The following is an 18,241-nucleotide window of genomic DNA, read 5'->3' as shown; positions in this document are numbered from 1 at the left end:
TTCCAAACTGCAGCTTCACTGGCCTGAGTCTGTAGGAACAACTTAGGTGCTGAAAACTGAAGTTACTGTGTCTAATCATCTCTCGACTTCCACTTTACTGGAATTGGGTGCAGCTTTCCAGTGTATGGAATGTTCAGGTCTCTTTTCTGTTTGTAAACACCTGAATTTGAACTGGTCAAATGAATTGGGAGCTTATTTTACTGCTAATGTGAATTTCACTCTGGGGTTTTTCCCTCGGTAGATTTCAAAGTGTTAAACATCCTGAAATATAAAGTACAGAATGATTCAAAACCACCTTTCTCCCTTGGATTGCTCCCAGTGTCAGCCTTCAGAGGGGGTGTGCTGCCCTTCCATGTTTTGTCTTTGGTCATGGGTTTAAAAAAGGGTAAGGGACTGTTCTGGAGAGCAGGTTTAGCACTGGTCCCTTTAGCATGTTTCATGTGATGTTTTGTGACAGGAGTTTAGAACCTAATCAGCAGACACATTGCTGTTTGTGTCACTTGATCTGTTTTATCCTCCACATGCAGCACATGTGCCCTGAACATACAACTCCACATACAACTCCTGAAATCCAGTGGCAGTAGTTACTTACTTCTGAAAAATGCTGAAAAAATGATCCAAAGTTAGCTTAAAGTAATTTTGAAATTACTTTGTAGTGGTGTTCTGAATTCATGGAAGATTTCAGGTTTGTCAACTTCACCGTCAAGGCTTAGTTACTCTAGTGATTTCTGGTTATTAGGGAGTGTCTTTGGTCACACCTGATGGGTGGTTTCATATTGCCCACTCTATTTTGTGATCTTTGGATTCTTGCCTGAAATTTTATTGCATTTATGTTTTAATCCAACAGAAATCTGGTCTTGAAAAAAGAGCTACTGAAATAGATGCCAAATGTCTTTTGCCGATGGGCTGTTGTTTCCCTTAGGAAGTGCTCAGGGTGTGTAATGCTGTAGAATTTGGTAAATATTTTTTATCTCTTTAAAATGGGTTATGTTGTACAATATAAAATAGTAATATTGAAAGAGCTCCTGTGTCCTGTGCTGGGTATATTAATCCATTACTGTATAATAGGTTCTGTGGCTGAAAGTAGATAATTTTGCCAGATAATCTGAATTTTTTTTATAAACTCCCTGTGGCTGAGGCCTGACTTGCCTGAACCTGGCAGGTTTGTCCCACAGACTGAAAGCTTCCTGAATTGTTGAGGCCAGTGTAGGGAGATTCGTTCCCACTAAGGGTATATGGATCTAAAAATAAAGTCTGCTTCACATAGCATTCATAGCTTCCTTAATCAGTGCTGTAGTAATTGAATTTTAGTCTTGCACTGAATGACCAAAGAGGTACCTGAGCAGTTCTGCTTTGCAAACAAGGCTCCCTTGGTTACTCTGTACTCTCCTGAGTTAGGTGCCTCATTTGAACTTCTGAAGTGCTGTTAATGTTGTGTCCGGGGGAGCTGTCAGGTTTGCTGTGTGCTGGGATACACACAGTGCAAACCATATGTTTAGAACATAAGTAGGAAAGCTGTTTCGTCAGCTATTGTGTTCCTTGAGTCTCTGTGTTTGCTCAGGCTCTTCCTTGAAAGAAAAAATCCATGTTGCCTTCAGCTTGGATTGTCCAGTGGCACTGCCAGATTTTGCAGTTGGAAGGTGGCAAAGCTTGTTTTGCTTCTTTGCAATCAAAGCATTCCCTGCTTTTTTGGAAGACAAGAGATGCTAATAGGAGGGTGGGATGGTCAGTGTGTGGTATGGCAGCAGGGAGGTTGAGCCCAACTCGAGAATTTCAGTACTAAAACTCCTGAGTTTAGGTGGAGTAGGTGTGATTCCTGTGCTGTTTGTATTGGTATGATGAAAAATGCCCAGAGAAATGTGGTTTTTCTTCCTAGGGCCCTGAAAGGCAAACTCTGAAATTCTGTTACTGCCTTAAAAATTGGCCAAGTTGAAGTTTCGTGTTATGTCCTGTAGGCTGTTCAAACAGCCTGTGAGTTCTCCAGGCTGGTTGCTGTGAGCTGGTGCTCTGATGGGGCTGAATTCCCCTTGCTGACTGCTGGTTTTAGTAAGTGCAGGTACTGTGCTGAGGTCTGTGTGCTTGATTCTTAACAAATGCTTTTCAGAAGCTTTATATTGGTCATGAATGTTAAACCCTTCAAGTAAGATTGTCTTGGAAGGCATGTACTTGCCAAACCCAGTGACATTTTCTAGGTTATTCCAAAAGAGGAGTTTAAAGGTTATTAAAAAAAAACCAAAAAAACAGGTCCTGTACTACTGAGAAATCTTTTTAAACTTCTGTGCCAGTCCTCCCTTCTAGATGTTCCACAGTCAGTGGCCTTTTAAACCTTTATATATAAAGGTAATTACTTCTAGCTTGTCAGATGTACTAAAAAGAAATGGAAGTTTTGTGTAATTCTTCTCACTGCAGTTTTAGACATGCTCTGAAATTCTTTTAGAGACCGACTGCCTTGTCATTGAAGAATACTTTCAGTATTACTGCTAGAAAATTTGTTCTTTGTGAGATGTAAGCTTTATTGCATAAGAAGGATCTTGCATACCTTCATTGAGTAGTCGGGGTTTTCTTTGGCATACTGAAAGTCTGCAAGTCAGTTGATTTTATTTTTCTTACAAATAATTTACCCATATATTTGTGCAATATAATAAATTTTTTCAAACGGCAGAATGATCTTCATTGCCTCTGGTAGGATTTGTTGCTCCTGATCTTTTGAAGTATAAGGTATGGTTCCAAATGTAAGCAAGTGAAAACCTTTGTGTAAAGGGAGATGGGAAGAAGAGTTCTGCTTGCACCCAGCACAGCCTGTTCACTTGCTCTGTGCTGCTGGGTGCTGGCAGAGGGAGGCCCGGCATGGGAGCTGTGCTGCTGCAGGAACGCTCCCTGGGCTGGTTCCTCAGTTCCTCGTGCCAGGCCAACACATCACCCCAGCCATCCATTCCCATGATGAGGCACAAATCGTGTGCTGCTGGTTTTTGCCATGGAGAGCCAAGACCACAAAGCAATAGTTTTTGTTCTGAAAAAGGGATCTTCAGACTCTTGGCATGAGGCCCAGTGACCTTTGTTTTGATCAGGTACAGCTCTCAAGCAGTGGCTCTCCGGCTTGATTCTACCTTTGACAATGCCCAGTGCTGCTGCTCAGAGTAGCTTGGGGCTTCGTTTGACGCTCCCCACACTGTTGGATATGCAGGACTTGCTTTGGGATACGATTTTGTCACACTGGCAATCTGTAATTTAACAGATGAGATGTCAAGTGCCAAGTTTTGTGTTGTCATAGAAATTTATTAAGCTGGCAAGCTCTGCTGTTGTAGCTCACTGGAAAGCTGTTTCAGTATAAGCCAAATGTTAGGGTTAGTTTATTGCAGTTCTTTGTGTGTTGCTCATTGCTTGTTTTGGTATACCAGGGTTGAGGCAATACTGCCTGGATGTACTGGGGCAAAATATAGCAGAGATGGTAAAAGTATGTTTTTTATATTAGTTTATGATGGATGCTTTGAATGATTCTGACCTCTGATTGTTGCTGTATATCTAGTTCATTATTAATCTCATTTTCTTCTTTCTCATGGTGCTGAAAATCATTCTTCTGATTGAGCTGTTTGCTGGCTCTTTCAGACTGCAAAATGCAGAAACAAAAGTGGTTGGGTAGTGTAAAAACAACAGAGCTTGTGTTGTGAAAACTCAATACTACTTCATTTTCTTTGTGAACATAGTTATGTGACATTGCTACAGAACTTAAATCTAATTGAATACTGTTTTTCAGGTGCCATGTTTCAGAACAGACAAAGACAACTGAGAAAGAAGAGCTGAAGCAAGTAACACAGAAACAGATAAAGACTCACTGGGGGAAAAAAAATTGACCTGTCTCTGAGGTGACTAAAGGGGAATAATGGTGATTTTGCGCCGGGCTCGGCCGCCTGCTTCCGCCCCAACCAGCAATGAATCTTGACTCGCTCTCGCTGGCCTTGTCTCAAATCAGCTACCTGGTGGACAATTTAACCAAGAAAAACTACCGAGCCAGCCAGCAGGAAATACAGCATGTAAGTAAAGTGATATGGTCCTACAAAATAAACTTTGTAAAGAGAACTGGAATTTCTCTTCTCGTTTGTATTTGTACTCTGCCATGTTACTGTTTGCTGTTTTCTGTGGTGTTGGGAACTGCAGGGTGTGTCTGATAGTCCTGCTGGTTCATCTGCCAAGTCATGGAATACAGCTAAGAGCTGAGACCAGTATTAACTTTGTAGCTGAATATCAGGGTTAACTGCTGCTCCTGGAGGGTGGCATGAAAAGCTTTTCTGACTTCTCCAGGTTAAATCTCTCCAGTTTGGCCATTCAATAGAACACTGATTGGGAAGGAGAGGAAAACGTATACATTCAGTGTTCAGAGTTGTTGCACTGAAAGCCTGAGTATGTTGTAATTTACCTCTGAATGTTCTGTCCTCCCTTGATGGAAGTTTTTTTTCCTCTTTTCATTCAGTGACTCATGGCTTGGTTGTGAAGCTGAGCTGACTGTCTTGGCCCTGGGTTTTCAGAAGGCAGGCAGAGTAACTGCATGTTGAGACCCAAATATCTATGATTAGGGCAAGAATTCTGTTTTAACTGACCTTTTTAAAAATAGCTCTGACTTGCAGGGTGGACTGAAAAGCATTATCTGCAGAGGAGTGCTTAGGAGGAAGTGAATGCTACTGAACTAGTTTTAGAAACTGGTTTAGTTCAGTTCCCAGCAGACAGCTGGGCCACTCAGTGTTGAGGGTTTTTCACGCAGCAGTGCAATCCTGCAGCGATTTGAATCAGATTAGAAGGCCAGAGTGCTTAAGCAGTGAGTTTCTGTAACATTTGATGTCTTTAAAAGTACATTCATTTGTTATCTTGAGGTGAGAAGAGTGATTTCAGCAGTATTGGTTTTTCAAGTGTAAGATGGAATGGGTCTCTTGTAACTTTTTTAAGTTTCTCATGTTTTTGCAAGTTCAGTACTCTGGGGCTCGTTTGGGATCATGCTGTCCTTTTGATCACTGTTAGTTTCAACAGATGGTTTTTGCAGCAAGGTGTGACTAAAGCATGACTTGATTAGGGAGAAGATGTGGTTGATCTGCCATTCACTTGGGGCATAGCTCTCTAAAACAGGGCCAGATTGTTCCTTACCCTTCAGCCAGGCCTCTTAGCCTCACTGTGGTGAAAAGGATGAGAGACTGGGACCTGGTCTGTGGAAATGGCTGGATTGTCTATAGTTATAAAGCAGATCTAGAATTTCAAAGCTAAATTCCTAAAATCTTAATCCCTTGTCTTTTTTGTTTTTAAATTTTATTTTCCTGGAATTGCTTTACTTTTGTGGTTGCTGGTACAATATTTCTTTAGTTGAAGAGAATGTATGTGCTATAATTCTGTCTCTTGGTACACTGCTTGGGGTAAATTTTTGGCATGATTCACTCTGTTTTACAAAGTTTCCATCTAAGCACGTGGAGTTGTAGAAATTCATACTTGGAGTTGTTCTTGTCTCAAACTGACCAAAATGACACTCCTGTTTAAATACGGCACTCGAGTGTAACAGTGGCAAGGCTTGAGGAACTAATTTCTGTTTAAATATGTTATCAGTAGTCATTTAATATAGCTGTGCTTAAAGAAATGGAATGTATGTTTAAAAAACTCAGAAATATTTTATGCATTTGTCAGGCACAAATTCTAAACCATTACTTCCTCTGAAGTGAGTTTTTGTGGTCTCCTTGTCTTTAAGTGGTAAGGAGAGCCTGATTGGAGGGGAGGAAAGGGCTTTGTGGATGGGTTTATCTAGGAAAGCAAAAGTTTTTGGATGTAGAAAAACGGAGTTATTTTTGTCTAATCCTGTATTTGCCCAAACACATTACCTGATAAATCCAAATACGTGTGGGTCAAGCTTTATCCTAAATCACAGACTGGTTGAGAATGGAAGGGACCTGTGGAGGTCATGTGGTCCAGCCTCCTGCTCAAACAGTCACTTAGAGTGGGTTGCCCAGAAATATGTCTGGGCAGTTTGTGGGTACCAACATGGATGGTGACTCTACAACCTTTCTGGGCAGCCCTTGTCAGTCCTTGGTGACCCTTGCAGTAAAAAAATAGTATTTTTGATCTGATTTTATGACTGGATGCACTGTCATGTAAATGTGTATCAAGGCTGCCAATACAAAGGTTTCTTTCAGCTCTTTCTTCAGGAAAACTGGCAATTCTCATTGCTCGTTTCCTGGAAGAGCTTTTTTGGGAATGTAGTTAGAATTGAAATATGATACACTGCACTTTTAGCCTTCTCTTCCCTTCCTTCCTGTATGTTAAATTTTCAAATTATTGTCCTCTGGAAGATACCTCAGTGCAAGGAAGCAATCTACTTCTGATGCAGGCAGTTGTGTGGATGGCTTTAGTATTACAGTTTTCTTTGGCACCTGATTACTTTGATGAATTCACCTTGGTCACGCAGCACCAGGCAGCTTCTTAGGAAATTGATCCAGCTTTATGTCAGTCTTGTTACCACATCCAGATCTTTGTATTTGATTGTGACTGCCTGAACAAACTGCCTGTTTTCTGAAGCCTGAGCTAGGTAGTAGGATTTGCTGTTAATTCAGGTTTGCTGCCTTTTGCACCAGTCTGAGCATCTTCCTGATCCTGGGGTATGGCTGCCTTCAAAGGCCCAGCTGTCACCACAGCTGGGCTGTTTACTCTGGACTGACATACCACAGGCATGTGTTTTATAGCCTCTGGTCAAGAAGCAGAGCTAGATTCAACTTGGAAGTTTTTTTTCCAGCAGTACAAAACTTGGCAGCCACTGGACTCAGCAGGCTCTGAGGGAAAGGGAAGCATAGTGCCAGATAACAGTAGAAAAATTGAGATGAAAACAGTCAAACATCAGAGCCCTAGCAGACAGAGCCTAAAGCAACCCTGTTTGTCTTTTTGCACAAAGAAGCTACTGGCAAACAAGGACATTCATGACTGGTGAAGCAGTGGGCTTGGTGTAGGCAGTCAGACCAGAGGCAGAGCTGCAGATTTTTGCTGGCACGTTTGTGTCTCTCCTGCAGCTAGAAAAGGGAAAACAGTGGGAAAAATGTTAGTAGATGAAGGCTGGATTTGTTATTAGCCACTACTGTTTGGCCAAAGAGGCAAGCTGCTGTTGATTGGCTTCACATTTCTGACAGTATGGATTATATTAAAAACAAGTAATGCTGTCCACTTGGTTGGGGTGTAAAGAAAGGAGCAAGTTCTGAAACAGTCTGCAGCTGTTTCAGACAACAAGCTGATGAGCTGGTCTGTAGCTAAGAGTTAGCTCTTAGGGGTAGGGGATGCAAACAAAAATGTAATATTGTTAAGATGTAGTAGTGAGTGAAAGGTGTTGTAAGTCAGCAAATGCAGATCACTCATTGCACAGGTGCTGTCCCAAGGCTGTTTTCTTGCAGAGTTAGGCACTGGAGCTGTGGAAAAAATGGGGAAAAGTGAGGCCATGGACTGTGTGGATTCTGGGCTGCTTTGATGGCAGAATCCTGAGGGTAACTTGAAAACCCCTTTTTACTTAGCTTTGTAAGAATAACACCCCTGGAATGCATGGCTTCTGTGTCAGTGACTTGTGTTTAGATTCTTTGTTTCTACTTCTTATTTGCAAATAGAGTTAATGATGTGGTTTCTGGGTTACTGATTAAAAGGAACGTTTATAGCAGTTTTGTTGAAACTGTTGATGATTTGACTACTAGCCGTACTGCTGTATCCATGGTGCTAGACCCAGATCTTGCTCTGTAATGACTGTTTGCTGTTTTTTTGATACTTTTTTTCCAGATTGTGAATAGGCACGGTCCCGAGGCAGACAGGCATTTACTACGCTGTCTATTCTCGCACGTGGATTTCAGTGGCGATGGTAAAAGTAGTGGCAAAGATTTTCATCAGGTACAGTTTACACCAACATGTCTGTTTATTAATTTTGATTGTTAAAAATCTGCTGTGGGATTTCATCCAGGTCAAGCACAAAGGCAGCATAGAAGCAGTAGATTAAAATAAACTTATTTTCTGGTTATATGGCCTTTCAACTGCAAGCACTTTTTGCCAATCCTCAGAATAATATCTGACTTATAATCTCTTGCTCTGGGAAAAAACAGGTTGCATCCATACAAGTGCTGCTTTTACCAGATGCAGTGCTCTAGTCTGAAAGCCTTTCGGTGTATTTTAAGAGTTTGTCCAAATCCATTAACTGACATTTCTGGTGCTGACTTTGTCTATTGGCAGGGCTGTTTTCATCCTTAAGCAATTTTGCCGCAGACTTTTTAGCTCCTAACCATGAATCAAATACACTTGAGTTGTCTGTTGCAATGTGTGAGGATGTTTACAGAAAGCAAAACATTGCACATGTGATGGAGAATGTTTCATCACTTTGTCAGTCTTAAAAGCAAAGCAAACCTGAGGAAAGCTTGAATGAAAGGAAGTTAGTTGATGTTAGAGAGAATTTGAGCACTTACATAAGTATTTATCTTTTAGTTTTTCTGTACACAGTGCACAGTACTTTATTTTTATTGTCCTGCTACAAAACTCTGAATCTTCAAGTTATCTTGTTCTTTTCAGACTCAATTTCTGATCCAGGAGTGTGCGTCGCTGATTACAAAACCAAACTTTATCTCGACGCTGTCGTACGCCATTGACAATCCCTTGCACTATCAGAAGGTTTGTATGCTTCTTGAAGGGGATCCCAGTGTCAGAAACTGCACTGAATTGGTCTCTAGGAAACCAGCTAGTTTTCCCTTGTAGTAAATTTTTCAAAACCTGAGCTTGCCTGGTTGGTGTGTTTTTGGTTTTTTTTTGTTAAACTAAGCGAGTTAGTCAATCACTCAGAATGACTGCAAACTTAATTTTAATAAATCTAATGTTGGTACTTCATGGCTTGTTTATGGCACCAGAACCAAAACAAAGAATCACTGCTTCTGTTTCTTTCAATACGAAAGACATGATAGTGGTTAATAGTGGGATATATGGAAGAAGCTTTTACAGAAAATGTATCAAAAAGTAGTTGGAAAGGTGTTTAGCCATAGAAGGTTTGTGTTAACCTGCTGCAGAATAGTTACTAGTATTCCAAGCTTGCAAATAGACTTTAGATAGTCTGACACCATTACAAATGAGATTAATCACAAAACTTTCATGTTATTCTTCTTCCCTATTTCAGAGTCTAAAGCCTTCACCCCATTTATTTGCCCAATTGAGTAAAGTCATCAAATTAAGTAAAGTTCAAGAGGTAGGTGAATGCTTACTTCAAATTTTTTTTTTTACATTGCAAATTAGAAAGGATAAGGTCCCCTTACTGTGATTGTTTTTGTTTGTAGGTGATTTTTGGTCTGGCTTTACTGAACTCTTTCAGCTCAGATCTGCGAGGTTTTGGTAAGTTTTCTAAAGTACTGCAGGCAGGGACAGCCTTTTTCAGCAGTGTGCTTTCTAGATGGGTAGATGTGTGCCTGCCTGACCTGACCTTGCAATTAGTTGTGCCATTGGGAGGAGCAATAGATGACACAGTCATCTTGTGTGAAGTTGAAGGACTGTTTCATTAATGACTTGCTTGATAATGAATCAAATTGGGGTATTGTGATATCTTAAATTGTAGTTGTCCATTAATATTTGAGTTCTCAGGTATGAGATTTCTATTTAAATCTAAACTGTTGTGGCCTGTGGTAAATAAACTCAAATTAAGAGAATGGTACCTAGCTAAAAGAATCTAATATTAAAACAGAATCCCAGGTTTTGACTCTCACCTCTTCTGTTTCCAAAAGCTGCCCAGTTTATCAAACAGAAACTCCCGGATCTTTTGCGCTCTTACATTGACGCAGACGTCAGTGGAAATCAAGAAGGTGGCTTCCAAGATATTGCAATAGAGGTCCTGCACCTTCTCCTCTCCCATCTCCTCTTTGGGCAGAAGGGAGCCTTTGGGGTAGGACAGGAGCAGATTGACGCTTTCCTCAAAACATTACGTAGAGGTAAGTGGTGCTGTTCAGGAAGCCTGACCAAATGCAGACTTTGAGATGAATTTTCATGTCTTGCTGTCAGTGCAGAGTGCTGAAGTGATGGGGACTTGCTGACTTAGAACTCAGTAGATTTTCATAGTTCTAAACTGACAGAAAAGTACCACTGTTCTGTTTACTTTCAATGAGCAGTAACGTGATCTCATGTTCTTGAAAAGTTTTGATGAATAAACATTGAGTAAGGGATATTCAAGTCTGTGTTTGCTTGTATGGCATGGTATTTGTGAATTTAACTAAAGCAGCTCAGTGCACTGTAGTTGAAAACCCTCTAACAGAGTAAGGAACATAAATTTCAAACAGGTGCATTTTAAGCATTGCTGTATTATATTAGATGCAGATCTATGAGGAAGCACTAGAACAGTGAGGGAGGTACTTCTCACTTGAACTCTGGCTCATTTCCTGAAAACTACCATTGTAGTCTGTTCCTTCCTAATACCAGTGTTTGCTGTAAACCCATCACAGTAGGGAGGATTTGCACTCAAGATGATAATTGAACTTAAACCACTCCTTCATTCTGCACAGACCTAGAGGAAGCTACCATTTGTACAAGAGCAAAATATTTGTTCTACTTTTTTAAATATAGCTTCTTAGTTCATATGTATTTTAATAAAGATTAGTGTGTTAGCTTGTGTAATACCTGACACTTTGCTTTGGGATAGTGGGCACTCTTCTTGGAACAGCCCTAGAGGGTATGGAGATGTTCTATGTCAATGGTGCTGTCTCAGGAAGGCCCTCCCACAAGGTGGCTTTGCTGCTGCTCTCCACTGTGAGCAGAACTCTGATCCACAGATGTGATCCTCTCATTACTAGTCTCTCTTAAACTTTGCCTGCCAGGAAGGAAAAAATGAGTATTTACTCTTTCTATGCTCAAGTGCCTGGCTTAGTTTTGCTACATTTCTTGGACTTGGTAGCAGATCCTTTGTTTCCTCATATTTCCTGAGTTGGAGGAGTGGCTTTTGCTGGACTGCTGTATTGTTTCCTGCCCTGTGCTTTTTTTGGATAAGTGCTGTTAGTGACAATCTAGTTCTAAACTTACACCAGCACAGCTGCTGGCCTTTTGGGCAGCTGCAGAGCTGCTGTGAACCTGCACGAGCCTAGTTTAGTCTACATTCTTCTTCTCTAGGAATATCCCAGTGCCAGGAGAGAACTGAAAATGGGGTGGAGGGATGCTGCATCAGTGCTTTCTTGATTTCTGCAGTAGCAGGCCAGCTCTAGCACAGCAGTGGAAAATTTTTGAATGCTCTTTCACATGTAGCTGATGTTTTGACACTTTGTTACTCTTGCTTTTAGATTTTCCCCAGGAGCGTTGCCCTGTGGTGCTTGCACCACTTCTCTACCCTGAAAAACGGGACATTCTAATGGACAGGATCCTGCCTGATTCTGGAGGGATAGCCAAAACCATGATGGAGAGTTCTCTGGCAGATTTCATGCAAGAAGTTGGCTATGGCTTTTGTGCAAGGTTTGTAGGAAAATGTCATTTTCAAGCATGTAACTTTGGGTGGTGGTGGTTTTCTTTCTCATTTCTTGAGGTGAAAGGTAAAGAGCACTTTAACTACTAAAATAAGTAGAATCTTACCAAGTATTATGAGGTTGTTTATTTGAGTTCTGGTTGTGTTTTGCTTCCTTTTAATGTGTATTACATGCCTGTAGACACTGTGTGGAATTTCGTTATGGTAAGAAGTGCTACATAAGAGGATTCACATTGCTTTTGAAGGTTTCATAAGAATTTCACTATCACCCTTTAATAAATGAAAATGAAAGTGTCTGGGTAGACATAAATTCCAGCTGAATCCCACTAGAGTGTTGGAAGAACTTTGCTCTTGCAAAACTTAGCCTTCAGAATGAAGCTAACCTGCTTTTTTATAAGAAACATAAGGTAGAATTAAATTATTCTGTATTTCAAGAGAAAGACTATTGATTACTTTGGGAAGGTGATGAAATCTCAAAGGTATTAACATGAGTTTCTTTCTAAACCAAGAAGAAAAAACACCATGTGTTGGAAGATACCGAATTATTTCCTTTGTTAACACATGGCAGTTAATAAAACAGTTTCTATACTAGTGCTATATAAATCTTCCTAGCCTAGTTATGAAGTATATACAAAATGGAAAAAAAACTGCGAAAAAAGTCTTCAGTTCTGAAGTTGAAACTCAGGCATCTGCTCTTTGTTTTCTCTCTTGTCTCCTGGGAGGTTTTTGCTGGTGTCCTCTGCTCAGGGATGCCATGGTGTGTATCAGGCTGAAGGGCAAACGTTCACAGCCTACCTTTGAAGAGTGCATGTCAGCATTTTGAAATGTGCATTCTCAAAGCCTTTGTTTTGCTTTTAGGTAGCAGAAAACTTGAGTCTCTGAAGCTCTATATCACAGATCAGTAGTGGAAGTGCTTTTAAGCAAAAAGAGTGCTAAACCTACCCTGTGCTTTTGCTTTGACAGAGCATAGTCTGTGAAACATCTCAGTGACATCCCTGTCACTTCAGTACATCTGGCTTTGAACTGGAAACGTGGCACAGTGCATTTCATGGAAATAATTGCACAGATTGTCTAGAGTGTTTTTCTTCTTGATTGTCTTAGAATTTTGTTATGTTGGATCATTTGACTAATTTGACTGGAGTCTTATGTTGTGCTGCAGTGAAACCGGCTTTCCTCTAAGATCTCTGTGTTTTGTTGCATCTTAGTGTTGAAGAATGTCGCAACATAATCATGCAGTTTGGTGTTCGGGAAGTCACGGCTGCCCAGGTTGCCAGGGTTTTGGGGATGATGGCTCGAACTCATTCAGGATTGACAGATGGTATTTCATTACAAGTGAGTGGCCTGTTCTCCTGGGGATTATATTTCAGCAGAAGAAGGAGTTAAAATGCTGGCCTCTAGGAATTTAACAATTGCTTGTATTATTGAATACTTCTGACTGTTCTGCTGTAAATGTCTGTAATACTTTCATGAATGAACGATCCTCAAAGTGTTAAACTGATGTCATTACTAGTCTGAACTTCTGTTTGTACCTTTCTAGCGCAGGGAGTTCTGTAGCCAGTGGGTGTTGAGACTGCTTTATTTTTTACTAGTGTTTGATTCAGTGTATTTGACTTGCAGTCTATTTCGGCTCCTGGCAGTGGGATTTGGAGTGATGGCAAAGATAAGAGTGATGGAAGCCAAGCCCATACCTGGAATGTGGAGGTGTTGATTGATGTTCTTAAAGAGCTGGTAAGTCTTGTGAGCATCTTGGTCTTTCATATGGATAAAGCAGGGCATATCTCACTATGATCATAAACCTTTTTAAGCTCCCCAGCAGCCCGAATAGCTTTGAATCTCTCTAATTACTTAAATGCTGGGGTTTTCTCCCTCACGAACAAGAAAATTTTGAGGAATTCTGGGAAATGAAAGCTACTTGAATGGATAGCTTGGGTGCAGTTTGAGATTCATTCCACACTGCTTCCATGTATTCCAGCATGTGCTCTCTGAGGGTTTTTGTGTTTCAGTGTATTTATGACAGTGGAAAGTTTTGTGCATCAGAGACCTTGTTTTGGAAAACTTCTTACTGTAGGTATTAGTGATGAAAATGAAAGTATCTTTGTAGCTACTCATTCCAAAACTCCTCTTTATTACCTCTTAGGTATGATAGCACTATAGAAATAGGAAGGTTTTTCCACTGCTTTATAAGCAGCAATTTTTGTAATGAACTCAGTTACACATGAGTACCATTTCCTTTGCTTGCCTTATATGGAATTTTTTCTGTATGTTCCCTATGCAGAAGTCACTGTTTTGTTTTTCTAAACCTTGGGCCATAAAATAGGTTTGTCTCTGGTGCTCACCTATCTCTGAAATGAGTGGTTTGTGTTCCATAATGGCCACAGTTTCCTCCAAGCTCCTTCATCAATATTGTTTCACACTGTTCCTGAAAATACATTGAGTGCTTTACAAGGTCTTGGAGTTTACATTTTGCAAAAGAAGGAGCAAGTTCTTCTTGTCAGCAGATCAGACCCTTCTGGCTTTTATTGGAGGGTGTTGAAGCCTAGGAAAGGAGTAAGGTAATATGCTAAGAGAGGAGCTATATGTTTGGGTTGTGTAAAGCATTATTATTTAAATGTTTGGAAGGACAGACAGCTACTGTAGTACTGGGGAAGTGCAATCTCACAGGGTAGTTTAAATCATTAACTTGCATCAAATTCTCACAACTATATAAATACATCTCTTTCTGAAACAAAACCCTTGCTTTCAGCTAAAAGTTGGGTGGATGTTAAGCTAGGTACAATACTGATGAAGAGGGGCTCTTTCAAGACAGTACTGAAGGTGGTAATGTGCAAAGCTCACAATCCTTATTTGTCTGGTTGCAGAACCCTAGCCTGGACTTCAAAGTAGTGACGTATGAATTGGACCATCCAGGATTTCAGATTCGTGATAGCAAGGGCCTGCAAATTGTAGTTTTTGGTATCCAGAGAGGGCTGGGCATGGAGGTTTTTCCAGTTAATGCCATATACAGACCTTGGAAGCATGCAGAGGGCCAGGTATGTTTACCAACATTTTTGCTCTTTCTGTAGAATATTTGCAAAATTCCTTAGTTTCTTGAATGATAAATGGAGATTAGTAGTGTGAATGTTTAGGTAATACTCATTTGAGACCTTGGCCTATAAGGCACAAGCCTCAGGTTTATTACAGAAGTACTGTGTGTGATTGACTGCACTGTGTGGGACATGATCACTTGCTGTGCACTGTGGCCCTGCCTTTGGCCCCAGCAGAGTTCTGGGGTGTAGTGCAGCTGAGCATGGAACTGCTGCTGCATGACAGTGCTCTGGAGTGCTTACCTGGTTACACAAAAAGGCCACAGCTTCTTACAAACAAGTATCCTCAGCATGTCTGTACCCATCATTTTCGAATTCTAGAAGTGTGAGGTTCAGCCTTGCTTAAAATACACAGTGAAGCTTGGCTCGCCCCTGCTGCTTAGTTGATTTGTATAATTCTCAAAATATGGCTCTTGATAAGCAGAAGGAACCCTGAAACTGTAATGTCTAAACTACTTCCAACATCTTTTTTTATTCCAGCTCTCCTTCATCCAACATTCCCTCATAAACCCTGACATCTTCTGTTTTGCTGACTACCCTTGCCATACTGTTGCCACAGACATCCTGAAAGCACCACCAGAGGATGACAATCGAGAAATTGCTACATGGTAATAAACCTGCTCTCAACTGCTTCTCATACATAGAGTAAGATTAATTGTCTGGTCAAAGGTGGTTTTATCTTCATGCAACCAGATTTATTGTAGCTGTGTACATACCAGTAGGTCAGCCGTTAGTATTTGTGACATTTGATTGGTGAAACTGTTCACAGTATCAGAACTTCCTGTGTACTTCCATAATACCTTGCTTTTGTTAGAGTCTTCAGCTTGTTTGGAGTTTGTCTGCTGATGTGTTTTGGCATATCCTGCAAGCTGAAAGGAGGGGACAGAGGGGGTGGTTTGAAACTTAAATCTGTCTTTCCCAGGATGATATTAGAGAAACTTGTATGAAAGAAGTCCTAAAATTTAATTAGTAAATGTATGTGGCTATTGGTGAGTTACTGCATGAAGCTGACTGGTGTGACTTTGAGCTGACCTTTACACCCCTTTTTTGGGGTAACCATGTAGCTTTCAGTACAGATGCTTGCTTCTCTTTCAATTATACGACCCAGAATAGGGAATTGAAAGATGAGGAATACAAGTAAATGGGCAATGATCGCTTGTCTGTAAAGCAAGCAAAACGAGTAGAGTCTCTTCACTAACTTCCACAAGTGGGGACTCTAAGGTGTTTTAAAAAGTGTATTCCATTGCTGGAAGTGTGTTTCAAGTTCCATTATCCAAGTGACCCAGCTCAAGCTGAATTTCATCAACGTCAGCTTTCAGTTCCCTCTCCTCCCTAACATAACTAGGAGCTCCTAAGATCTTGAGTTACTTTTTATGGTTTCTTGCAGGCTTAATTGTACATAAGAGCTGCAGTGTCAGGTTGTATGCAGTGGGTGTTGCTTTGTATGTCCTTACAGTTGCTGCCATAAAATACTTGAATCCAGGATCCTGTAAACTTGCTGCTTGCTAACTTTGTGGGGGTTGTCTATTTGTTTTTTCTTCTCTTTTGTTAGGAAGAGCCTGGATTTGATTGAGTCTCTGTTACGATTGGCAGAAGTGGGGCAGTATGAACAGGTTAAGCAGCTCTTCAGTTTTCCTATCAAGCACTGCCCAGATATGCTGGTATTGGCCTTGCTGCAGATCAACACGTCCTGGCACACCTTGCGCCATGAACTCATCTCCACCCTCATGCCAATTTTCCTTGGCAACCATCCCAACTCGGCCATCATTTTGCACTATGCATGGCATGGACAGGTAAGTATTTTCACTGTAGTCTGTTCTTGTAACTTGAAAACTTGTTAAATGGGTTGAACAGTTACAACAATGTTTGTATTGGTTTATGAACTGATCAGTTTAAAACCCAAGAGGTAAATGATCCATGGTTTATGCAAAGTAATGGGATGTCTCTTCCCTGACTTGAAGCAAACTGTTATGGTTTGGTTTTCAATAATATTCACTGAGAAAATATTCCTGGAAAAGTACAGAGACTGAAGTTAAGTTTGAGCTTTTAAACCTTTAGCTTTAAACAAAGTTGACCACAGTTTTATTTTAAGAAAAAAGGAAAAAATGCGAAACCAAACAACCCAAAAGAAACCCCCAAACTCCTCACAACAGCATCACCTACCCCACCCCCTCAGCTCTCAACCTCACACATTTAAAGTGTAAAAACTTGAAGTAGTCAGAGGTGAGAAGGTTTAAACCAAAATAACCTCCTTTGTACTTGCCAAAAAGATGCAAACTATTCTAGACGTAAAGAAACTACCTGTTCCTGAAGTTTCCAGAGTCTGGGTGTTTTCTGAAAACTTGAGACTGGCTGCTGGGCTTTTTCCAGGAGAGCTTCCATGTAGAGATATGGTAGCAGTGTATGCAAATCCCATACTTCTAATAGATGTTTTGTTTGGTGTGGCCTTCATCATTGTGTGCATTAGTAGTTAAATGAACAGAAATCATGTGAAACTTAAAGTGGAGGAAGTCTCTGGGGCCGGAGGGAATCTTTATTAGCAAACATGTTTCCCTGTTCATCTAGAGTAGAGTTAATGCCATGAAGCTTGACCTCTGAGGTCATGCTGTGAATGTTTTATATTTTCCTGATGGAAGTCTTTAAATTGAAAGATGGGGGGTAGAATAGATGTGAAGTGCTTTTTGCATGTGGTCTTGAAATGGCAGAAGAGGCAATTTTTCCGCAGGGTAGGTGTGAGATCAGGGCACTGAATGATAATTGCCATGGGACATGGTGCTATTGCATGACGCTTTTCCTTTAAACAAAACCCTTGGTGCCATAAAAATGTTACTTGTGCTGTATTTTGAAATTGCTCCTTTATGAGCAATGATCTAGATACTGTGTTTTCCTTTTTAAAGTGTGGTACTGAATTTTCACTTCAGGACATCCTGTCAGACATAACATTTTGTAAATATTTGTGTAGTCTGAAAGTGATTTGCCTGTGATAGAGAGGAATTGGTCCTGGACAGTGGTAGGAAAGAGCTGGGGATGTATGTATCTACCACTTGCAGTCAGCTACATCGTTTAATTGTAGCTCCTGGGTAGTTCAGTTTTGCATAGAAAGAGTTAAAATCAGAAACAAGTTCTGAAGCTAAAGAGTAAATATGTTTGTATGTTAAGGTTTTTAGTTGTAAAATACCCTGTTGAATGTTCACATAATTGATTCTGTTACTAGAATCATGAAGTACAATCCTAATTTAATTCTCCTCAGGGTCAATCTCCTTCAATTCGTCAGCTTATCATGCATGCCATGGCAGAATGGTACATGAGAGGGGAGCAGTATGACCAGGCAAAATTGTCACGTATTCTTGATGTGGCGCAAGACTTGAAGGTGAGTTTTTCAAAATACTGCCATTCTTTTTTGTCTGATGCCTTATGCAGACTTGCTCATCTTTTAATGAAAGCTAAGCTTAACTTAGACTAATTTAGTAAAGATTACATTGTTTAGGCATGTCTGAATTTATTTGTGGCTGCTGTCCCTCATCATAAAAAAAAGCCTAGGTTCATGTGACTTAAAGTACTCTTCTGCTGTGTTGTGGTATCTGACTCCAGATGCTTCCAGCCTGTTCTATTGTGAGCCCAAGACATTGCACTTGGTATTTGCAGTGGGGTTGGTTATCATGGCTTAGCAGACAAGTACCTTGGGAAGCAG

General features: G+C 40.6%; 1 protein-coding gene across 10 annotated transcripts in view; it reads left to right on the top strand.

The window, feature by feature from the left end:
* The window catches only part of CNOT1 (CCR4-NOT transcription complex subunit 1), a 55,936-nt gene that overhangs the window by 1,916 nt on the left and 35,779 nt on the right, over positions 1–18,241 (top strand). For all 10 annotated transcript variants that reach the window (XM_030955708.1, XM_030955706.1, XM_030955707.1 and 7 more), the window contains exons 2-14: positions 3,755–4,031; positions 7,780–7,887; positions 8,557–8,655; positions 9,152–9,220; positions 9,309–9,363; positions 9,750–9,953; positions 11,289–11,457; positions 12,673–12,799; positions 13,085–13,195; positions 14,326–14,496; positions 15,031–15,158; positions 16,103–16,343; positions 17,801–17,920. In XM_030955708.1, coding sequence (XP_030811568.1) covers positions 3,930–4,031; positions 7,780–7,887; positions 8,557–8,655; positions 9,152–9,220; positions 9,309–9,363; positions 9,750–9,953; positions 11,289–11,457; positions 12,673–12,799; positions 13,085–13,195; positions 14,326–14,496; positions 15,031–15,158; positions 16,103–16,343; positions 17,801–17,920 — 1,704 coding nt within the window. In that variant the 5' untranslated portion in view covers positions 3,755–3,929. The remainder of the gene's footprint in view (positions 1–3,754; positions 4,032–7,779; positions 7,888–8,556; positions 8,656–9,151; positions 9,221–9,308; positions 9,364–9,749; positions 9,954–11,288; positions 11,458–12,672; positions 12,800–13,084; positions 13,196–14,325; positions 14,497–15,030; positions 15,159–16,102; positions 16,344–17,800; positions 17,921–18,241) is intronic.

The sequence above is a fragment of the Camarhynchus parvulus genome, chromosome 11 (assembly GCF_901933205.1).
Source record: "Camarhynchus parvulus chromosome 11, STF_HiC, whole genome shotgun sequence".
NCBI classification, from domain to species: domain Eukaryota; kingdom Metazoa; phylum Chordata; class Aves; order Passeriformes; family Thraupidae; genus Camarhynchus; species Camarhynchus parvulus.
Note: the sequence above shows the minus strand (reverse complement) of the source record. Positions and strands in the feature narration are given on the sequence as shown.